Source organism: Gobio gobio, assembly GCF_949357685.1.
Source record: "Gobio gobio genome assembly, chromosome: 4".
NCBI lineage: Eukaryota > Metazoa > Chordata > Actinopteri > Cypriniformes > Gobionidae > Gobio > Gobio gobio.
Genome location: NC_137100.1, coordinates 55431416 through 55456876, shown reverse-complemented (window position 1 = coordinate 55456876; position 25461 = coordinate 55431416). Strand labels below are relative to the sequence as shown.

Below are 25461 nucleotides of genomic sequence, written 5' to 3'. Positions count from 1 at the left end.
GTATAACTTTAAAATAATTACATTTCTAATAATTATAATTAACACTAATTTTTTTTTTAAAGAAACACAACTATAATAATATTTGACTGTAAAATAAAAAATACTAGTGCTGTCAAATAGATTTTAAACGTTTGTGTTTACATAATATATGTGTGTGTACTGTGTACATAATAATTATACACAGTACACACATATATTATGTAAACACAAATATTTTGGATGCGATTTATCTATTTGACAGCACTAGTATTTTTTATTTTACAGCTAACAATATAGTGCATATATAGTGCATGTATAATAGGGAAGTTTTTATTTGAAGAGAACATTAGCTCTAATCTTATATCCAAGTATGCCTTCTCTGTGCACAGAATGAATATATACAGACCATTAAAATTGTAACAAGCCGGTCTTCTAAGAATAGCTCAACTGAAATGACTTCCAGGAATATGCTGCAAAGCATATGTTCAATTTTTGTTTGTCAACATCAATGGAAGTATGGTAAGCATTTAACTGAAAAAAGGACTGCTGTGCATTGTAAAGCTTGTGGAGATTTCTGTCCGCGTGTGCGTCCTGAACCTTTTTGTGGTGCGTGGAAGACTCTAGGGTGCTGTCGTAGTCGTGGTGCAGCTCGGAGCAGGAGTCATCAGGCACCTCCTGCAGGCTGTTGACGCTGCTGCTCTGACTGCCCGTGCTCACAGAGGTGCTGGGGATGGAATGATTACTGCCCAAACTGTTCATCTTACAGGCTGCCTGCTCTCCATCCTGCACAGTGGACAGAGAAATGCACACAGAGAAACAGATAACCATCCATTCTGAAAACCAATATTTATTTCAATTACTGGGAACAATTTACACAACCCAATGCAAAGGTCTGTAACGGCAGCTATTTGTTGAACAGAGACACATTCACACCATTACTGAAAGCCTTTCTGCCTAATAGTTCAATATTGTTCAAATACTGTACAGTTCTCTATACCTTCAAAGTTGATAAAAAAAGATATAGTTCCAAATACTTTCGGTGTAATTCAGTATAGTCTATTATATAATTCAATAAAGTATATAGTGCTGTATACTATGTAAAGCAGTATAATACACAGTTCTGTATAGTTTATAGCTTAATATTATATATTTTTATATATCTACACTTAAGTTTAGTATTATCTTCCATTTCAGTTCAGTTCAGGTTATTTTATAAAGTTTAGTGTAGTATATATTTCTATATACTTTCAAATGTAGTTTGACATACAGTATATAATTCAGTATAGTCTTTAGTTCCTACACATCAAGTGCATGTCAAGTATATGAACTACTGTTCAAAAGTTTGGGGTTGGGATTTTTAAATGTTTTTGAAAGAAGTCTCTTATGCTTATAAAGGCTGCTTTCATTTGATAAAAAAATACATCAAAACAGTAAAACTTTGTAATATTATTACAATTAAAAATAACCATTTTATATTTGAATATATTTTATATACTCCAGTCTTGGTTTACTGTCCCTTTTGATAAACTTAATGTAAGTTTTCTTGCCAAGTATATATATATATATATATATATATATATATATATATATATATATATATATATATATATATATATATATATATATATATATATATATATATATATATATATATATATATATATATATATATATATATATATATATATATATATATATATATATATATATATATATATATATAATATATATATATATATATATATATAAAAATAATTATAAAATAATTATATTATTAAAATTATATTTAAAATATATTCAAATAGGTAACAGTTATTTTACATTTTAATAATATTATCCTGTTTTTTATTTTGTTTTGCATTTTTAATAAAATAAAGCGGCCTTGGTAAGCATAAGAGACTTCTTCTAAAAACATAAAAAAAACATACAGATCAAAAACTTTTGAATGCCAGTGTACTTTCAGTAGATATGTAGTTCTATTTAGTATAGTTGGGTATAGTATATATACTATCATATAACTTAGTTTAGTTCAGTATAGTATGGTATAAGGTACAGTGTACTTTTCAGTTAAATATTTATAATATAGCTCAGAGTAGTTTATTATCCCTTAAGTGTAGTTGTATCCCTATTCCCCTTTAAATACACATTAAAATTGAAAGACTGATTCTGAAACCAAGTGTAGTCACAAATTATTGTATGATAACTCAATACTAGGGATGTCCTGATCAAGTTTTTTTGTGCCTATGATCAGATCGGAGTCATTGAATATTGAGTATCTGCCGACACAGAGTCCTGTCAGCTGACATCAAATAAAGGATCGTGCTTAGTATAGCTGATACCAGTCAGTTTAAAAAAAAAAAAAGCTTCATCTGCCCCGATGCTGATCCCAACTCAAAACTGATGTTAAAATCGAAGCATGGATGGCAAACATGTAAAGTATATATTTAAACAAGAGAAACCAATGAGTGCCTCAATATAAATGCCATATCAGTTGAATATACAATATGTGGCCATATGCAACACTATGAAACTCACACAGGCAAGAATGAATCCAACATGTGTGTATGACACTCATGGGGACCTTTCATGTCTCAGAGCATTTCCTGTACCCACCTCCTCCTCTTCCTGAGACTCCCCCATTGGGCCGTTGTGTTTCTCTTGGTAGAGGATTTTTTTCATTTTACGGTACTGCAGGTTGTCCAGTTCTCTGACTGCATCCTTCGTCCTCTGGATCAGATCGATGAGGACCTGCAGAGGACGATCTCTCCTCACGAAATCATGCTGGGACGGACAAAGGGGGACAGAGAGGAGATTTGTGAAATTAACAACTGTGTTTTTGGAATTTTAGGCAAAGAAAATGAGCAATACGTGGTTATGAAATGTGTACGAGTATGTAAACATCCTGATCAATCAAATCTTACCCTCAGATTCTGGGTTTTATTACATTGATGACGAGTGTATCGCAGAGAGGAAAATGTGTTTTTATTTGGCCCCATGTTCACTTGAAAACTACATGAATGGCATTCATTTCATAAAAGCAAATATTTCAGGAGAAACATTTGGGGGTTAAGCATGATGCAATTCAACTGCCATGAAATAAACCCAGTCTCAATCCTCTCAGCGTGTCGGATTACTCCACTTGTGCTCTGAATTACGTCATTTCATGTTTGTCCTTTGCTCACTAGAGGGTGCTCATGTGTAATGTGGCCCTGAGTGGACATATGGCATATGGAGAAGGTTTTTGACATGGCTGGCTAAATGAGGACTTGATCTCACCTCCTCAATGAAAATATAAAGAGAACCCACACAAGTTCATGGAGCTGCATGTGCGCATGTTAACTGGTTTCACAAAACTGTGCTCTGCAAACCACAAACCAAGACTCTTTGAAAGTTAATTGGTCATGTTGGAGTTCTTTCCATTACCCAACTGGGGAGTCATTTATTTATTTATTTGGAAGAAAACCGTTAGAATCCCAAATCCAAATCAATCCCTGTCCCAATCTTAAAAATAGCTGGGACTTTGGACAACAACTTTTCCTCTAAAACATGCATTGTGAAGACCGTCTTTGTAGCACTTACCCTAAACTCTTCCTCTTTTTTTTTTTTTTTTGTATTTCCAGTCCTAAACTAAATATTCAACAATATTATTGATCTGCTTGCATTGACACCATTGAATGAATATTGAACTGAGCTGGACGAAGACAGAGCGGCTGTATAGATAAAAAAACTAAATACATTTTTTACAACAGAAATTAACCTATCACTAATTTCTTCTAGATCTGCTATACAGCCGAAACAGACTTTGTTGCATTATTTCCCTGTTATCACTGTAAAGCTGCTTTGAAACTATCTGTATTGTACAAAGTGCTATATAAATAAAGGTGTTCTTAAACTTAAACTGTTCTCACAGACCTGTTCGAAGTAATCTTGTTTGATTTGATTGACTTTAATACATGTTATAGTTTGTTTGACAACATATAATTTGCTCTGAAGTATAAACCGTTTGTATAGGACTGGTCACACAAAACCAAGTTATCGGCCATTAGACGATGTCTAGCACATGGAACTTTCTCATAGACCTTCCTGAAGAGGACCCTAGCTTGGTTTTACCCTAGCTTTGACGCTTTGAAAGTTACTCTTTATGTGACAATATGCCATTTGCTCTAAAGCATGCCTGCAGCACTCCTCTCAGAAACTGAAGCCTACGCGCCTCGATCGCCCCCCGGTGGTTGGTCCCAGTATAGCTCATAAACCCCACCCCTCCATGTATTACAATGGACACGAGACAAACTAAACAATAAAATTACACTTCAAATAATTGTTTCCAAAAGATGGTTTCTGTCATTTTAGGCAGTTTTTATCACAGTGATTTCATTTCAAGTGTTAATTTTTTTAATAAGTTTAGTTTTAGTTAGTTATTTGTAGGGCTGGGTTTCGATTCAAATTTCAAGAATCGATTTGATTCCGATTCTCAAGATCTTGAATCGATTATCATTATTCGATTCGACTCGATCCGATCCGATCTTCGAGATTTAAATAAGTGTTTTTTAAGAAAGCATTTTTTTCCAGCTGTTACCTGAATTACAGGACTGTAGTTATGCAACATATTGATACTATTATTATAGACATTCAACTGCAAATTAATGGAGTATTGATGGTTGCAAAGAACAATCCCCCTTCCAGAGTGTTGATACAACTGCTTTCACAAACTTGCACTGGTGTAGATGACAGAGGACGCAGAGGTATATCAGCAGCAGTAGACCAATTATTTAGACGCGAACCTGATGTATTATTAAAAATGACATTAAGAATTGACATTAAGATCGCAAAGTTAAAGGAGGCGCTAAGCGTCACCGTAAAGTTTTGCGCGATAACATCCAGGGAATCACCAAACCCGCCATCCGTCGTCTGGCTCGCCGCGGCGGTGTCAAGCGCATCTCCGGTCTGATCTACGAGGAGACCCGCGGAGTGTTGAAGGTGTTCCTGGAGAGCGTGATCCGCGATGCCGCGACCTACACCGAGCACGCCAAGAGAAAGACCGTCACCGCCATGGATGTTGTGTACGCGCTGAAGCGGCAGGGATGCACCCTGTACGGCTTCGGAGGATAAACGCCTGAAATCAAGAGAAACCACAATCTGCCAGATCGCAGCTTTTAGCGTTTCTGGAGTTTTCAAAGATGCCATGTTCGTTGTTTTAATGTCCTACCACCTCGCGCGAATGCGTGAATTCAGTGACGCGGCAAATTAAAATGTAAGCCTATTATTAAATCGATCCTCTGAGTTACGGATCGATCTTTAGAAATTAATATGAAAATCGATTCAGAATTGAGGAATCGATTTTTTCAACACAGCCCTAGTTATTTGATGCTATTAAAACGGGGGGTTCGACGTCATGATTGACAGCTGAGATTGACGGCTTGTCGGCTTCTTTGAGTGAAGTTGCACTGAGGCACTAACAGACTTTTTTCTGGATTTTTGGGAGGAGATTGGAGCTTAAGCTTTAATTTCTGCATTTCTATAACTGTTTATTTCACACCAACATAATGAATTGTTCTGCATCTGCGAGAGTGTGGGCGGGCTTTTGATAATCGCGCCTCTACTTCCTGCTCTCTACTGCGCAGACTCTGTCCCAAATCTGCGCAAGATGTCAGCGCCGTGTGCGGGCCTTCGAAAGCTTCAACTCTTGTCAGCGGAAACGAATGAAGTTGCGTCGTCCATATTTTTTTACAGTCTATGCTCTAAAGCAGGGGTGTCCAAAGTTGGTCCTGGAGGGCCACTGTCCTGCAGAGTTTAGCTCCAACTTGCCTCAACAGCTGTCTGGAAGTTTCTAGTATGCCTAATAAGACCTTGATTAGCTGGTACAGGTGAGTTTAATTGGGGTTGGAGCTAAACTCTGCAGGACAGTGGCCCTCCAGGAGCAAGATTGGACACCCCTGATCTAAAGCATAAACTGTTCTTATATACTACCATTCAAGATTAGGGTCAGTAAGTTTTTTTTTTTTTAAAGAAATTAAGACTTCAGCAAGGATGCATTAAATTGATCAAAAGGGACAGTAAAGACGTTTATAATATTAGAAAATATTTGTATTTCAAATAAATGCTGTTTTTTTTATTTAAATCAAAGAATTCTGAAAAAAAGAAAATATGGTTTCCACAAAAATATGTGCAAACTTATTTTTTGAGCAACAAATCAGCAAATTACAATGATTTCTGAAGGATCATGTTACACTGAAAACTGGAATAATGGCTGCTGAAAATTTAAAAATTAAAAAAAAAATTAAAATATAAAGGTTATTTTAAATCGTAATCATATTTCACAATATTACTGTTTTTACTGTATTTTTGATCCAATAAAGGCAGCCTTGGTGAGCATAAGAGGCTTCTTTCAAAAACTTAAAAAATATTACCAACCCCAAATCTTTGAAAATGTATTGACAAAACCATTGACATATAAACATAAAATGCTCTTAAGCATAAACCGATCTCGTAGGCCTAATCAAAGTGGACTGGTTCTCCTTTGCTTGGTTTCAATAACTGTTGATAAATGTTACTACTCTCAACCCACATCTATGGAGAGTGGTTTGGAAAGGAATTACAAATTTAGTTGAAAATACATTTGGTTTAAGCAGGTCACGTCTGTGTTGCGAGCTGGTAAAGCACTGCAGAGCAACCGGCTCAACCGTTAAGCCCGGCAAAGACAGTTACAGCTAACAGCTCGGCTTCCCAATGATAACATAGATAAGCATTCGCCACTCTAAACGGACATCTGTGACTGACCAGCATGGGAGGAAACTAATCTATGGGATTATCCCCTTTAAATGGAGGAAATTACATAATCTGAAGTCTTCCAGCTCTAACTGTCAGATCGCGAGTCAGATCGCCCCTGTTCGTTCTCGATCGACAAGACCTCTGTAGGTCAAGAATTGAGGTGGATTTAGACCCCATGTGAGATTAAGACAGCAGTTGGGAAGCGGCAAATGGTGGGAAGAGAATAAATTAATGCTAGACTCAGATTAATGACCTCTTTTCGGTCTTAAGGAGCTTGGAAGGCCAGTCTTGAGGTATTAGTGAGGAATGGGAGACCAAAACTGGGTCGAAATTATCTTTTTTCCAGTGTCAACCTAGGCCACAGAAGAGACCCCGGTATCCCATGCCACTCAGGCCCACCCCTTATGAGGTTGTGCCTGAAGTGCGTGACACTAAGCTCTCAGTGCTAAATAGGATTACCTGTGTCCACCAACGAGATCAACCATAACCTGTAACATACACCAACACAAACAGACCCATACAAAGCCCAAACAAACAAACAAATGAATCACTATCCCTTAATGATCCAGTATCCAGTGCTACCACACAGCCAATAATTACCCATATCCCAACTGTAGTGCTATATACTACCACACATTTATTTTGGTGATGATATAAATCCATAAGCCTCCCACCACAGCACGATATCACGAACATTAGTCACCGCGCAGCAATATGTCCACCTACAGCCCCAGTGATTCGGTTGAGAGAAAGTCATGGTTATATTAGTTGAGTTAGACACGCACAATCAAAAAATCCGCCTGCTTTTATTAACCCTCCAAGGATGTAGCTGGCACAGGAAGTGAGCAAATGAAAAAACAGCAGAATGACATGTTCTGTGGGCTGAGCGCTTGGCTGCGCATATGAAAACGTGTATGTGTGTGAGTCAGCAGGGATGGATGAGTAAGGAACCCACTGTCATGAGAGCAGGAAGTACTGACAGATATGGCGAAGAGGAAGTGCACTCACCAACTGCAAAGGAGCCTCTTAATCTCTGTGAAAGATATTGACGTTTTTACGAATGACACACGATGGGGTTTATGAATGTGCGGGTGTACGTTACTAGGGGGGAAGAGTTTCCTTCAAATGTGCTACAAACATATCATAACTTTAGACGATAGAAACGCTGAAAATGCAACGTGCATTACTGTTCAAAAGTTTGAGATCTGTTCGATTTTTTCAAATAGCGGATTAAAAAAATACACTAAAACAGTAATATTGTTAGATGTTTTTGCTATTTAAAATAACTGCATTCTTTTGCACTGCAGTCTTCAGTGAATCATGATCCTTCAGAAATCATTCTAATATGAAATATAGTTTGCTGGTTAATATTTTTTCAAAAGAACAGCTCTTTTTTGACACATCTTGTAACGTAAATGTAATGTAAAACTTTTGATCATTTTAATAAAAGTATTAATTCCTTTAAAAAATAAAATCTTACTGACCCCAAACTTTTGAATGGTAATGTACTTGCACTCTGCTATGAAATGTGCAATTTATGTCAAACCTAAATCTCTGATTTGAAAAATTACTATTTTATACAACAGCCAGTCAGAGCAGCCAGTTTTATACAGTCTTTTTCTGTCTAATGCAACAGTTCTTTGCCATAATCATGTAATGTAGACCAGACAATATGCCGTTTGTCAAAGGCATAGACAGTAAAAGAAATGGACACAGCGACCCCATGGACTTCCACTGTGAAAAGTGAAGTCAGTTAGAAGCACTCACTTCCTGATGGCTGAGCAGTACGCGCAGCCTCAGACTGAGCTTGACGACGTAGATGTGACGTGAGCAACCAGTCTGACAGTTGTAAGTCTTCTGGTAGTTGTGCTAAGTTAAATCTGAATCACCGAATCTTGCAGAAACGGAGAGCATGAGCAACTTTTGGTAAGTATTCTGATGAATTATTTTGTCATTTTGCATAGTATTTTTTTATTTTAATGAATTGCCTCATAGACAGTAAAAGATTGCCTGCGAGCTTCTCCTCCTGTATATATATGGTAATTTCTCGTGGTTATGACGCAATCGTTAACCTATTTTTACAAAAACGGCTTCTACGGGGCGATAGTGTAAGATAAAAGGTAATGGAGCCTTTTATACATTGTCGTGTTTCTTTAGAAATAAACAATGGACAAATGGAGTCTTTAAACGCCTCAGATGTAAAGTTATTCGATGTCAAAGTGACGCCAAAATGAATGGGATGAATGGGTGATGGCTTGGTTAGCAATGGCTGCCCCTATGGAAAGTACGCTTTCCGGGTGCTGGATTACCCCCTTGGTCAAAGGTCTCGCTACATGAGATTAAACTACATAAGAAGTTAACATTTCTGAGCCAAAATCTAACAATCGGTGTGTGAGTTTCACATGAGTATTTCGCCATCCTCCAGCAATCGTGTTTACAGAGTGTGTTTGAAAGCGTGATTCAAAATGGGAGTGAATTAACAGTAGTGTGTGGGCACTCAGAAGTCGTGGTTGAACTTAGATGAGCAATGCTTACGTGTGACTTTATATGTGACATGATAACTTCCCCTTTATGTGTCAACATTGTGTGTATGCGATTACTCACCCTCAGGAGCTCTGCTGAGGAGGGTCTGTCCTGAGGAATTTTTAGTAGGCAGTAGTCAACGAAACTCCGGAATGCATCCGACCTTCACAAAATACATGCAACAGTTACAGTATTATGCACTTTTGTAGGGTATGGACTGTACAAATAAATTACAACATTTTTAAAGTAATATTTACAGTTGACATGAACCTTCCAAACCTATTTTACGGCAATTTTGTATTTTTATATATATACTGTATGTATGTCAAGTCACCTTATATACACCAAAATTTATATAAATGTGTATATAAAATAAATATTACCATTCTTATATTCAAATATTAAAAAGTTGTATTCCAGTTTTGCACAAAAATATCAAACAGTAAATGTTTATTGAGCACCAATTCAGCATATTAGAATGATTTCTGAAGGATTCTGGTTGTGAAAAAATATTAAAATATATATAAAAATATATACACTACCGGTCAAGTTTTTTTTTAAGAAGTCTATTTTGTTATTCTGCTCACCAAGGTTGCATTTATTTGATTAAAAATACAACACATTTTTTTTTTTTTTTTTTTTTTTTTTATATTATCAAAATGTAAAACAACTGTTTTCTGTTTGAATATATTTTAAAATAAGTATATGTAATTTATTTACAGTGAGGAAAATAAGTATTTGAACACCCTGCTATTTTGCAAGTTCTCCCACTTAGAAATCATGGAGGGGTCTGAAATTGTCATCGTAGGTGCATGTCCACTGTGAGAGACATAATCTAAAAAAAAATCCAGAAATCACAATGTATGATTTTTTAACTATTTATTTGTATGATACAGCTGCAAATAAGTATATGAACACCTGTCTATCAGCTAGAATTCTGACCCCCAAAGACCTGTTAGTCTGCCTTTAAAATGTCCACCTCCACTCCATTTATTATCCTAAATTAGATGCACCTGTTTGAGGTCGTTAGCTGCATAAAGACACCTGCCCACCCCATACAATCAGTAAGAATCCAAATACTAACATGGCCAAGACTAAAGAGCTGTCCAAAGACACTAGAGACAAAATTGTACACCTCCACAAGGCTGGAAAGGGCTACGGGGAAATTGCCAAGCAGCTTGGTGAAAAAAGGTCCACTGTTGGAGCAATCATTAGAAAATGGAAGAAGCTAAACATGACTGTCAATCTCCCTCGGACTGGGGCTCCATTCAATATCTCACCTCGTGGGGTTTCAATGATCCTAAGAAAGGTGAGAAATCGGCCCAGAACTACACGGGAGGAGCTGGTCAATGACCTGAAAAGAGCTGGGACCACCGTTTCCAAGGTTACTGTTGGTAATACACTAAGACGTCATGGTTTGAAATCATGCATGGCACGGAAGGTTCCCCTGCTTAAACCAGCACATGTCCAGGCCCGTCTTAAGTTTGCCAATGACCATTTGGATGATCCAGAGGAGTCATGGGAGAAAGTCATGTGGTCAGATGAGACCAAAATGGAACTTTTTGGTCATAATTCCACTAAACGTGTTTGGAGGAAGAAGAATGATGAGTACCATCCCAAGAACACCATCCCTACTGTGAAGCATGGGGGTGGTAGCATCATGCTTTGGGGGTGTTTTTCTGCACATGGGACAGGGCGACTGCACTGTATTAAGGAGAGGATGACCGGGGCCATGTATTGTGAGATATTGGGGAACAACCTCCTTCCCTCAGTTAGAGCATTGAAGATGGGTCGAGCCTGGGTCTTCCAACATGACAATGACCCGAAGCACACAGCCAGGATAACCAAGGAGTGGCTCTGTAAGAAGCATATCAAGGTTCTGGCGTGGCCTAGCCATTCTCCAGACCTAAACCCAATAGAGAATCTTTGGAGGGAGCTCAAACTCTGTGTTTCTCAGCGACAGGCCAGAAACCTGCCTGATCTAGAGAAGATCTGTGTGGAGGAGTGGGCCAAAATCCCTCCTGCAGTGTGTGCAAACCTGGTGAAAAACTACAGGAAACGTTTGACCTCTGTAATTGCAAACAAAGGCTACTGTACCAAATATTAACATTGATTTTCTCAGGTGTTCAAATACTTATTTGCAGCAGTATCATACAAATAAATAGTAAAAAAATCATACATTGTGATTTCTGGATTTTTTTTTTTAGATTATGTCTCTCACAGTGGACATGCACCTACGATTACAATTTCAGACCCCTCCATGATTTCTAAGTGGGAGAACTTGCAAAATAGCAGGGTGTTCAAATACTTATTTTCCTCACTGTATGTGATGCAAAGCTGAATTTTCAGCATCATTACTCCAGTCTTCAGTCACATGATCCTTCAGAAATCATTCTAATATGATGATTTGCTGCTCAAGAAACATTTATGATTATTATCAGTGTGGAAAACAGTTGTATAAAACATTTTTTCTTAGGATTCTTTGATTAATAGAAAGTTCAAAAGAACAGTATTTATCTAAAATAGGAAGCTTTTGTAACATTTTACTATTGTTCAAAAGTTTTGGGTCAGTAAGAATTTTGTATTAATTTTTTTTGGGAAAGAACAAATAAATTAATAAATTTATTCAGCAAGGATGCATTAAATGTATCAAAAGTGACAGTATAGACAATTACAAAGTTGCAAAAGCATTATATTTCAGATAAATGCTGCTCTTTTGAACTTTCTATTCATCAAATAATCCTGGAAAAAAATTGTACACAACTGTTTTCAACATTGATAATAATAATACATGTTTCTTGAGCAGCAAATCTGCATATTAGAATGATTTCTGAAGGATCATGTGACTCTAAAGACTATGATGTAATGATGCTGAAAATTCAGCTTTGCCAACACAGAAATAAATAGCATTTTAAAATATATTAAAATAGAAAAATAGAATAAAAATATTTCACAATATTACTGTTTTTGCTGTATTTTGGATCAAATAAATGAAGCCTAGGTGAGCAGAGCAAGAAAAGAGACTTCTTTTAAAAAACTTACCGTCCAAAAACTTTTGACTGGTAGTGTATACTAAAATTATTAGAATTGAAAATTATTTTAAACTGTAATACTATTAAATTGTAGTAATATTGCATAATAAGTGCAGCTTTGGTGAGCATAAGACACTTCTTAAAAAAAAAAAAATACACTGCATATGTATTCAGAAACTAAACAGATTCAGCCATTCATATTACCTTTATAGCATACATTTCTGAAAAAAATCCTGTTTTGTGAAGTGTATTGCAAAAGTCATATGTAAAATGTGAACCTATCTCCTCCACATAAGAAAACACTATGAAAAACAAGGGGGTTGCCAAAGTAAATTTGACACCCTCAACAATATTTTGGCCCATTCAGACAGCCTTTCAATTTCCATATCCATCAACTAAAAGCAAATGCTACCTGAAAGACCAGCAGGCTTTCGGCTATGCTGCAGGTCAGAAAGATGAAGGGAACTGAAAGTTTGCTTGTGCAATAATGCATAATCAGGAATTGTGAAGAACTGGCATTTTGGGTCAGAGTTATTGCATAACACATTTAAAGTGTGAGAGGAGTGCGTGGTTAAGAGAGTATGTTTGACGAGTAGGAGTGTAAATATATACACATACTGTATATATCTATAAGAGTGAGTCAACTTGAGTTTGGTGATTGTGTGGAAGGACACTCACCACTCATTGGACTGTAAGGAAGGAGAGTCGTTTTGGGCGATGTGGTATAAGGCACTCATAGCGTTCATGTTGAAGAGAGGAGGCTTGCGTTCAGCTAGAAAACAGTGTGTAGAAAAATCAAACAAATGTGCTGAAATTCTCAAACTGAAAACTTGTGAGACATCGTTGCATAAATTGTAAACGAATATGCCAATCAGAAGCAGAGATTTGGTATATTGTAAGTCAATATTTAGGTGTATCTTGTATAGCATGCAGTATTAGTAGTAGTGTGTCTAAAACCATAGCATTTTGAAAACAGTAAAAAATCTGGACGACATGCTACAGAAAACATCTGGATGATAAGCTACATTATTTGTTAATATGATTATGCTAATGCTATTTCACTTCAATGTATGTACTTGCAAAGTATGCGGTGTGTACATGATGATTCTCTTATGTGAAAATTGTTAAATTAATTAAAATGAGAGTAAAATGAGATCATTTGGATAACAAGTTATGAAATCACAAAGGGAAAAATCATTAAAATAAATCAGATGGGAGATGGGAGAATTACACAACTATCTATTATAAAAGAAGATATTGGTAAATGTTCATCTGCCATGTTTAATTTGTGATAAATATATATATATATATATATATATATATATATATATATATATATATATATATATATATATATATATATATATATATATATATATATATATATATATATATATATATATATATATATATATATATATGTCATTTAAAGGATTAGTGTACTTCAAAATGAAAATGTCCTGATATTTTACTCACCCCCATCTCATCCAAGATGTTCATGTCTTTCTTTCTTCAGTCGAAAAGAAATTAGCGTGACCTTTCTGACGTAATTACGCAATCCTTGGCACGCGCAGATCAGCGCAAGATGAGCAATTTAGGTTAAAAAAGTATATACTTTTTTTTTTTTTAAATGACAGATGGTTTTGCTAGATAAGACCCTACCGCGCAGAGCCTCTAAAGCCCTTCGAAGCGCTTTGAAACGGCATTGATTTGGACCTTCAACATTTTGGTTGCCATGGAAGTCTATGATGGGGAGAAAAATCCTGGAATGTTTTCCTCAAAAAACGCAATTTCTGTTCGGCTGAAGAAAGAAAGACATGAACATCTTGGATGAGATGGGGGTGAGTAAAATGTCAGGAAATTTTCATTTTGAAGTGAACTAATACTTTGAAGAAGTCATATTGAAAAAAACAGTCATATTGAATTATGGGTACTCAGCCATAGTTTTTTTAATGTAAAAACACACAGTGAATGGTTAAAAACAGCTTCTAAACATCTGTTTACTATAATGCATCAGAACATTAGAAAATGGAACATGGTTGAAATATGAAGTTTAAAAACATAGCCACTTACCCAGCTCTATGCAAGTGATCCCCAAAGACCAGACGTCCACCTTCCCCTCATACTGACCCTCATCCATGGCTAAAATCACTTCTGGAGCCATCCTGTGGTAGAAACACACACATTTTTTTAACTAACCCTGCTATATCAGGATGTGTTATCTACTTAAAGGCACAATATGTAGTTTTTCGCAGCTAGCGGTCGCCTATTCAAAACAAAGGCGTAGCTTGATGACATCGAGATTGAGCGTGGAATCTTGGGAGTTGTAGTCTTCACCTCACCGGTGGAAAATAATTGGGATGGGACTCGGGCAGAAATCGTGTTCATGGATGAGATTATTAATGTTAGTGTAGTATGAAGCAGAACACAGCTGAGTGTTGTGGGAGCTGAACGAGGTCGCTGGAGCGATTGCTAATGAGAGACGAGTGTGACACACTGTTGGAGAGCAGCAGAACTTTTATTATGCCACATACTCTGTGCTTTCGCTCCGCAGCTGCTATGAGACACTTGTTGCACACTTCAGTAAGCTATATTGTTATTAGAATATCATATTAATAAATGCTGGATGGCTTGTGTTGCTAAATGGCATGCAATTTATTTTAAAACATATTGTATGATGGAGAAAATGCTGTGTTACTGTACAATAATTAGTTTTCTGTTTATAAATGTATCCAGACAGTTGTTCCCTTGTCTAATAAAACAAATAATATAAAAAAAGCGTCTTTGGTGTTTCAATGGTTTCTAATAAATAAAATAAGAAATCGAGGGTAATGCAGGTATGATCAGTCCGTCCCTTGTTAAAATTGAGTATTTTTCTGGATTTATACATTCTTGGAAACATCTGGGATAACACAAGTACACAAGTCAAAAAAATATATAACACTGTTCTAGCGGTTTTTGGATATTTTAATGTACCTTTTGTACCTTTAAATGTCAATATGTATGGTACTGACCAATATGGGGTTCCCACAAAGGAGTTGGCAGGAGAGGCAATGGAAGCGGAGCCAAAATCAGCCAGCTTGACCTGACCAGGCTCTGTCAGCAGGATATTACCAGCCTTCACATCTCTAAACAAAATCACAGACAGAGAGAGGGTTGCAGACAGACAGTACAGGCCTACTGTAGTATCACATTACCACATTATACAATGGTAAGGTGTCTCAGGTAAATAACAAAACAAAAAACACAACACAAAAGAAATAAACACCTTGCAGAGAGAAAACTAAAATATCACTGTATTACTGGAAGCTAATAAAACATAAGAACGTATGTGGAAATGCGGTAAATCATGAAAAATGGTATGCTGACATGTGCAGATGTGTAATTTGACGTGTAACGGTTTAGTATAGCGTTTATAGCGTTTTAGTACCCTAAAACCGAAGAGTACACACTCTGGATTAGAAAAAAAATAAGCTTTCCAAAGTTTCCAATGACATTCAAGTCTACAAATGCTGAAATTATATATATATATATATATATATATATATATATATATATATATATATATATATATATATATATATATATATATATATATATATATATATATATATATATATATATATATATATATATATATATATATATATATATATATATATATATATATATATATATATATATATATATATATATATATATATATATATAAATAAAATATATAATATAAATATATATATTTTTAAAATTTGAAAGAGAAAGCAAAAGTATAAATAGCAACACAGATAAGAACTTGCATGTTGTAAAGAGGTTAAATAAAGTGTGCTCAATAAATGGTATGTCAACATATGCGGATGTGTCATGGATTAGTACTTGACATAACTATAATGAATTTGTACTTTGAAACCTGAAACACACCAGCACACCAGAATAGGAATTGGAATTCATTTCCAAGAATATCATTCTAATTAGACCAATGCTGAAAATCAAAAAACATGACAAAGCATAAAGCAAATATGGTCACAGCAAACAAAGTTACAGGGGGAAAACAAAAGCTAAATATAGCAGTGCTTTATGGTAAGCATATAAACACATAAAAACTGAAGTTGTAAAGATTTATCTGTATTTTACGTATATCGAGGATGCTGATAATGTGCAAACGGGTATCGGTCAGGTGGCGACTCACCTGTGTATCATGTTATGGGAATGTAGGTAAGCCAGTCCTAGCAAGGCACCATGGGTAATGGCAGCAATTTCAACCTCTTGGAGGGGTTTCTTGTGAACTGGATGAAAAAAATTAAATAAAGAAGCATGCTTGATCACAACTTAACATGTGCCTAACAACGTTGTTATTATAAGCGTGGTGCTTAAAAAATGAAAAACAAAATGTGTGTCAAGAAGACAGCGAACTGACACGACACCTTTTGAATACCCAATCCTCTTATAGACAAGGGCAGAACATGATTTGAACTGCCTTGAATTAATCAGATGCAGCATAAATTACTCTAGTTAAAATTACTCAGTTAAACTGGAAACTCTAAATTCTTCTTTTACACACACATATGGAGCGATAATTGAAACCAACAGTCTATCATTAAAGCTGTGCATGTTGCTATGACAACATCTGAAGGAAACAAAAACATGAATGCAATGGCAGTTTGGTAGTGACACTGGAAATAAAACACAATGGGCTTTATAATGTGTCTGGGATGTGGTTAATAAAGGCCTTCAGCACTGACTAAAAAACACATGACAGCTCTAACAATTACTGTTCCTCTGTGTGAATGCACACTGTGGGTGTGCGCTGTACTTGCATACTTGAAAGAGTGTGTAGTGTGCGTTTTAAGTGTGAACTCACCCTCTAACAAGTCTGAAGCGGAGCCGAGACAATACTCCATCACAAGCTGAATGAAAAAGGCACACGAGATTATTGGGAAAAGCAGGCATGGTTAATTTAACTGCTAGGGAATTCTGGGAATTTACTTAAAGTAAACCAAGCTGAAAGTAGTTCTTGTAAATAGTATTGTGTTTGTGAACCAAGAAAACTGTTTTATCACTCTTAAATGGCAGTACTAACCCATGCTGTGTTGTCCTTCAAGTAGCAGCCTTTGTATTCAATGGTGTTTGGGTGTCGAAGCTGTTCCAAAAACTTGACCTCTTTAATGATGTCCTGCCACTTCTGAACAGGGGAACCCAAAGAAACAGACAATTTTGAACAAAAGTACTTTTGACTTCTACCAATATTCAATACCGATAACTAAAGAGCAGAATGGTTGATATAATGCTGATATATGTGAATAAAAGCTAATGTTAAAGCAATTGAGATGTACACTCTGAAATTCCATCCATCCATCCATCCTGCAACCCATCCATCCATCCATCCATCCATCCATCCATCCATCCATCCATCCATCCATCCATCCATCCATTTGAAGTTCAATAAAATATTGTTTTTATATTATTTAAAGGATGAGTTCACTTCAAAATTTTAATTCTGATATTTTACTCACCCCCATCTTATCCAAGATGTTCATGTCTTTCTTCAGTCGAAAAGAAATTACGTTTTTTGAGGAAAACATTCCAGGATTTTTCTCCACATTATAGACTTCCATGGAAACCAAAATGTTGAAGGTCCAAATCTATTCAAAGGGCTTCAGAAGCTCTGTGCGAACCCAGACGATGAATAGGGTTTTATCGAGGGAAACGATCTTTTTCAAGAAAAATAAAAAAATGAATATACTTTTTAACCTAAATTGCTCATCTTGCGCTGATCTGCGACGTGCCAAGGATTGCGCAATCGTGTCGGAAAGGTCACGTAGGCGGAAGTACCGCCCCAAGCAAATGTGCGAGGACTAATACAAACGCCCTTTACCAAAAAACACTGCATCTTCAAAATTGTCTGACATCGTTGTTTTACCTTTTTTTTGCTAAAGGACGTTTGTATTAGTCTTCGCATGTGTGCTTTGTAAACATGGGGGCGGTACTTCTGCCTATGTCTAGTGTGACCTTTCCGACGTGATTAATCAATCACTGGCATCCTGCAGAGCAGCGCAAAATGAGCAATTTCGGTTAAAATGTATATTCATTTTTCTTTTCTTTTTTTTAATGGCCGATGGTTTCGCTAGATAAGACCCTATTCCTAGTCTGGGATCGTGCAGAGCCTCTGAAGCCCTTCGAAGCGCTTTGAAACTGCATTGATTTGGACCTTCAACATTTTGGTTGCCATGGAAGTCAATGATGGGGAGAAAAATCCTGGAATGTTTACCTCAAAAAACGTAATTTCTTTTCGACTGAAGAAAGAAAGACATGAACATCTTGGATAAGATGGGGGTGATTAAAATATCAGGACATTTTCATTTTGAAGTGAACTAATCCTTTAAATTAATATTTTATTTTGAATCATTTAAATTGCACAAACTTACATTGAAAAAACCAAATCTACTGAATAAATAAATGCTTTGATTTCATCATCTACAAGGTCAATGACATTAGGAGAAGATTTGTTTAACATTGAAGAACTGCTTTATATGGAGAGTAAAACACTAACACGTTCAAATATAGAGTCAAAATATCAGAGTTAGATGACTGTGGAGTTCGTCTCTCACCTCAGTGGTCTGCTTGCCATTGTAGGACATCTTCTTAATGGCCACCACCTCATGAGAATAGGAGTTTCGGGCCTGTGGGAAACCAAAAAATTTTTTTTTTAATACTATTTTAGGTTTTTACAGTTTAGTACTTCTTAAACCAGGCATGTAAAATATCAGTTTTCACTGTAGTCCTAATCAAAATAATGCTAAAAATGTAAAGGCAATACTGGCCTTAAATGATATGGTCACAAACATATTGTGCATCTTAAAAAAAAATATTTAAATCAATAAAAACTTTTCTATTTTTATAAATGTAATTTATTCCTGTAATGGAAAAGCTGAATTTTCAGCCTCATTGCTCCAGTCTTCAGAGTCGCATGGTCCTTAGGAAATAATTTAATATGCTGTTTTGGTGCTCAAAAACATTTCTATCAATGTTGAACACAGTTGTGCTGGTGCTTATTTTTGTGGAAACTGTTTTTTCCTCAAATGTCTGTCACTTATGTGTCCTTGCTGAATTAAAGTATTAATTTCTTTCTAAAAAAATAAAATAAAATATCACTGACTCTAAACTTTTTAATGTGTGTGTTAGGTCAGGAATGCCATTGTTTGTCTATTGTAATCACCAACACAAGTCTGTATGAAATCAGTAATCTTAGTCTTTCTGCATCATGGGGCCAGCTGGCTCTCGCATTTAAACGGAGTTAACATCTGTCTTAAAAGCAGCGTCTACTAGTTATACTTTTCCCTCGAGACCAGCCCTACATCTGGATGGGCAGTTCGCATGTGAGTGAGTGTGTGTGTGCACGTGAGTGTATTTGAGAAAAAGAGAGAGAAAGAGAGAGAAGGGGGATTTGCACGGCGGATTCCAGTCTTGCCACAGATTTGGAATCAAAGGCTTTATGCTATTAGTTCTCAGATTAAGAAATACACAAGAACTTGTCATGAGGCTGCAGTTCTTGTATTTGACAAAACTGCTGCACCGTTGTGCCGCTTCGAAAATGAAATGACGGGCTCCAAGTTTAACTATATTTAAGAACTGACTGAAGGGAAGAATAAGACCAAAGAAAGGCTCATCAAGCTTGGGTATTAAAAGCTATTCTGGTCTCTTACATCACAACTATGTGCCTTTCGTCTTTTACAGAACTTGGAAAAAGAGAAGAAATATTACTAGAATGAAGAGAATGAATAAAATAGTTAATACAAATAAGTTTGAAAAGTATATACTGTAGAAAAGGGGGAGAGAGATCGATTGATACAAATATATGCAAATGCTACACTGACATCATCATCATTACAGTTTCCCCCATTCTAATAACAGATGCAGCTGAAAAAAAGAGAAAGACATTTCCTCAACATTTCTATACTCACAAAGTACACTGCTCCAAAACTCCCATGGCCGATCTCGTGTAGGTCGCAGAAGACTTCTTCCGGGTCATCTTTGAAAAAGAGGCTGCCAAACTCCGGGTCTTTCAGTCCTCCCTTCCGTGTGGACGACGGCATCATGAGTTAGACAGAACCTCTGATGGCCACGTGCTTCGGCTCGCCTTCATTCAGCAGGCCCGGCATTTACCTGCTTTGCCTGCGGACAGAATGGAGCAGATTAAAGACCAGATTAATTTGTCACTTGTTCAGGACAAGTGAGGGTCATTATCAGAAAAAGTGACTTAATGATTAGTTAAATCAAAAGAAAATTCTGTCATCATTTATTCACCCTCACGCCATTTAAACCTGTAGGACTTTTTCTTACTTGAATGAGAACTTTTGAATAGATGTTTGAATAATGACCATATTCCAAGTAGTGAAGTCAGAGTATTCTGAAATAGGCCAAATGTTTTTTGACTTTTTAATATAGAATATTAGCATTCAAGTGGTGTGAACTAGATTTGATATTGTCCCTACAGTCCCTAAAGGCCAAGACCATGCCAAGTCTCAAGTCTTTGGGTCCAAGTCCATGTCAAGTCTCAAGTCTTTGGGTCCAAGTCCATGTCAAGTCTCAAGTCTTTGGGTCCCAAGTCCATGTCAAGTCTCAAGTCTTTGGGTCCAAGTCCAAGTCAAGTCTCAAGTCTTTGGGTCCAAGTCCAAGTCAAGTCTCAAGTCTTTGGGTCCAAGTCAAGTCTCAAGTATTTGGGTCCTAGTCCAAGTCAAGTCTCAAGTCTTTGGGTCCAAGTCCATGTCAAGTCTCAAGTTTTTGGGTCCAAGTCAAGTCTCAAGTCTTTGGTTCCATGTCAAGTCTCAAGTCTATGGGTCCAAGTCAAGTCTCAAGTATTTGGGTCCTAGTCCAAGTCAAGTCTCAAGTCTTTGGGTCCAAGTCAAGTCTCAAGTCTTTGGATCCAAGTCAAGTCTCAAGTATTTTGGTCCTAGTCCAAGTCAAGTCTCAAGTCTTTGGTTCCATGTCAAGTCTCAAGTCTATGGGTCAAAGTCAAGTCTCAAGTATTTGGGTCCTAGTCCAAGTCAAGTCTCAAGTATTTGGGTCCTAGTCCAAGTCAAGTCTCAAGTCTTTGGGTCCTAGTCCAAGTCAAGTCTCAAGTATTTGGGTCCTAGTCCAAGTCAAGTCTCAAGTATTTGGGTCCTAGTCCAAGTCAAGTCTCAAGTATTTGGGTCCTAGTCCATGTCAAGTCTCAAGTCTATGGGTCCAAGTCAAGTCTCAAGTATTTGGGTCCTAGTCCAAGTCAAGTCTCAAGTCTTTGGTTCCATGTCAAGTCTCAAGTCTATGGGTCCAAGTCAAGTCTCAAGTATTTGGGTCCTAGTCCAAGTCAAGTCTCAAGTATTTGGGTCCAAGTCAAGTCTCAAGTCTTTGGTTCCATATCAAGTCTCAAGTCTATGGGTCCAAGTCAAGTCTCAAGTCTTTGGGTCCAAGTCAAGTCTCAAGTCTATGGGTCCAAGTCAAGTCTCATGTATTTGGGTCCAAGTCCATGTCAAGTCTCAAGTCTTTGGGTCCAAGTCCAAGTCAAGTCTCAAGTCTTTGGGTCCAAGTCCAAGTCAAGTGTCAAGTCTTTGGGTCCAAGTCAAGTGTCAAGTCTATGGGTCCTAGTCCAAGTCAAGTCTCAAGTCTTTGGGTCCAAGTCCAAGTCAAGTCTCAAGTGTTTGTTTTTGGGTCCAAGTCAAGTCTCAAGTCTTTAGGTCCAAGTCAAGTCTCAAGTCTTTGGGTCCAAGTCAAGTCTCAAGTCTTTGGGTCCTAGTCCATGTCAAGTCTCAAGTATTTGGGTCCTAGTCCATGCCAAGTCTCAAGTCTTTGGGTTCAAGTCCATGTCAAGTCTCAAGTCTTTGGGTCCAAGTCCAAGACAAGTCTCAAATCTTTGTTATATTTTTAGCAATAGTTATTTCAGCTAGTTATTGTAATTAACAGTGTTTTGATAAAACTATTACTTTCAAACTATATAACATTATAACATTTAGAATGCAGGGACAGACATCACAAGAAAAAAACTTGCTATGTGTTTTGAGCTATTTGAGTTGCCGCAGTTTGTTGTAGTTCTTAAGCAGTCATGACTCATGAGTAATGGAGTCTTCCAGAGAGCGGCAGTAAACAATACAAACAACAACAATCCTGTCTGTGTGACGTTTGTGATAAGGCGATATAATAACACACCTTGACAAACCAATCTGTGTAATTGAGACAGACAGGTTCAAATGCAGCTCCTCTTTGAATTAATTGATTGCTTTTTTTAAATAAATGACACAAACTAGGATAGGAGAATTATGTTTTTCATGAGTCTCAGTCTTCAAGTCCAAGTCAAGCCTCAAGTAATTTTTTTTGCAACTTAAGTACAACTCGAGTCCAAGTCGCAGACTTGAGTTTCCAGGTAAACCTACAAATGCCTTAATTAAAGCCAAATGCAAAAAGGAGCATTTAAATGATGAATACATAAATATAAAAATTGTCAAATAAAGCACAGAATACAAACCTACAAATCAAACTCACAAACCTACAGATACTAGTAAGTGTACAACAATTCTAAACTTTTATGCTAAATACCGAAACATGCCTTTCCCCATCCACAAAGCCTATATTGCTTGGTGTTCCCAGCATGTTTGAGCATGTACACGTGTTTGCGATGGTAAACTGGTGTGACACAAATGTATTTGCGTTGGGGGCAGCTTGGTTAGGCATCATGGGAAGACAGCTCAACGTCTGGCAGCATTGCTCATAATGCTAGCATGTACACACACACACACACACACACACACACACACACACACACACACACACACACAGCGGCCACCTGCATGTAACACTGCCTACTGAGTCATCAGACATCTGACACACAAGCGGCCATTGACCCAGGAACAAAAGGTGCTGAAAGTACTGTGTATCCGATACATAGAGACTGAATACATGGGCAGCTATCCATCTGCACATTCATTATGAATATGATCATACTGCCCAGCACATCTACTATCAATATAACACAACCACCATCAACAAGAACAGCTCCTCTGGAGCCACCTGAGGTCAGTCAATCGGTCAATCAATCAATAAATATCTCTATCTATATCTCTGTAAAATGTTGCAAGGTGGTTGGAGTAGTATGGAGTTCTTGTCTTTATTGTGCATCCAAAACCTAAAATAACTATGAATGAATGCACGAACGAGAGGCAAAGGCAAGATGAAAAGATTCCTGATGAAAAATTATGAAACATTTTTATTTATTTATGAAAAAGGTCCATTGATTCGTAGCGCACAAGAATTTATACAAATTGGGACATTTATTTCATGTCAACTTTAAATTGCAAAGCTTTCCATTTTTAGTGCCCTCTTTTCCTCAGCCTTCCTCAGACTCGGGAGGGGAGTGCACTATAAATTGAACTTGAACATTTTGCTCAAGTATTCAATTCTGAGGTTCAAACCTACCACCTTTTTTTACTAGCTCTGATCTTAAACCACTATGCTATACCAGTGCCATGGCCAAAAATGATACAGGTCATTGTAGGCAGCACTGAACCCAGTGTCATCCTGAACTACAACAGCAGAAAAGCCTCAACCACAATTACACTTCATGACTGAGGTACTTTCATCCCTCTGACCAAGTGAGTGAAATCTTACTACTTCATGCCTTGGGCTATCTTATTGCTGAATTAAAGGGTTAGTTCACCCAAAAATTAAAATTCTGTCATTAATTACTCACCTTCATGTCGTTCGACACCCGTAAGACCTCCGTTCATATTCGGAACACAAATTAAGATATTTTAGTTGAAAGCTGATGGCTGAGAAAGGCTTCAGATAGGCCTCCATTGGCATTCAGTACATTAATACTCCCAAGACCCATAAAAGGCACTTAAAACGTCATTACAAAGTCCATCTCACCACAGTGGCTCTACAAAAATTTGACGATGCGACGACAATAGTTTTTGTGCGAAAAAAAAAAAATCAAATAACACCTTTATCCAACTTGTTCTTGTCTTCCGTGTGTGCCTCCACGATGCATGCGCGAGAATATGACGTAGCGCCAACGTTCGGGAATCCATGAAATGCACACTTAAGCCCCATTTTGAGAACTACGCCAAGACCTAAAGCACGATCAATGTAGAATCCAACAGCTTAGACACGCGCGTCTTCCTCTGCTTGTAAACAAATCGCTTATGGGTCATGTGTCCGAACGCCGGATCTGCGTCATATTCTCGCGCATGCGTCGTGGAGGCACACACGGAAGCCAATAACAAGTTGGATAAAGGTGTTATTTTGTTTTTTTTTTGCGCACAAAAACTATTGTTGTCGCATCGTAAAATAATTGTAGAGTCACTGTGGTGAGATGGACTTTGTAACAACGTTTTAAGTGCCTTTTATGCGTCTTGGGAGTGTAAATGTACTGAATGGCAATGGAGGCCTATCTGAAGCCTTTCTCAGCCATCAGCTTTCAACTAAAATATCTTCATTTGTGTTCCGAATATGAACGGAGGTCTTACGGGTGTCGAACGACATGAGGGTGAGTAATTAATGACAGAATTTTCATTTTTGGGTGAACTAACCCTTTAATACTTCAGAAATCAAATAGATTGCGAGTAGCAAAAGGCAGTAGAAGCCTCAACTGGACATGCGCATAAAGCACACTCTGATTTTGAAGGTTAAAGCTTTTAATTGGCATAAAGGTGAATCAAAGTTCACAGTCACCTATTAAAAATACAACGATTTCTGCACAACGCAGTCACAAAACCCATTCGTTTCACAGCATTTATTGGCTTATAGAGAAAAAGAACATGAACTTTCACACTCCGTTGAGTGGAGGATAGATGATAATCTTGTAGGCTACTTGCCGCACAGCACGTTTGAGGCGGCCACTATTGCACGTCTGCTCTAGTTTGTCTGTCATTGGTAGTTAATGATTTTTTTATTGTGAACCTCCCTTACTATACACTCTAAAAAAAAAGGCTCGTAATCATAGGGGAACCTTTTTTAGTGCTATATAGCACCAATTTTGGTGCTTCAGTGGTTCTTCAGCGGTTCTTCAGAGGTGCTATATAGCACCTTAGTCAAAGAACCGGTGAAGAACCTCTGAAGAACCGCTGAAGAACCTCTGAAGAACCGCTGAAGAACCACTGAAGCACCAAAATTGGTGCTATATAGCACTAAA

At 37.0% G+C, this 25461-nt stretch overlaps 1 protein-coding gene across 3 annotated transcripts in view; it reads right to left on the bottom strand.

The window, feature by feature from the left end:
* Positions 1-25461, bottom strand: part of taok3a (TAO kinase 3a) — a 98406-nt gene that overhangs the window by 16342 nt on the left and 56603 nt on the right. For all 3 annotated transcript variants that reach the window (XM_079814789.1, XM_079814788.1, XM_079814790.1), the window contains exons 2-12: positions 20261-20471; positions 18908-18979; positions 17380-17481; positions 17161-17206; positions 16489-16585; positions 15317-15430; positions 14376-14467; positions 12981-13074; positions 9352-9433; positions 2593-2760; positions 577-762 (exon numbers count right to left, since the gene is read on the bottom strand). In XM_079814789.1, coding sequence (XP_079670915.1) covers positions 577-762; positions 2593-2760; positions 9352-9433; positions 12981-13074; positions 14376-14467; positions 15317-15430; positions 16489-16585; positions 17161-17206; positions 17380-17481; positions 18908-18979; positions 20261-20395 — 1188 coding nt within the window. In that variant the 5' untranslated portion in view covers positions 20396-20471. The remainder of the gene's footprint in view (positions 1-576; positions 763-2592; positions 2761-9351; positions 9434-12980; positions 13075-14375; positions 14468-15316; positions 15431-16488; positions 16586-17160; positions 17207-17379; positions 17482-18907; positions 18980-20260; positions 20472-25461) is intronic.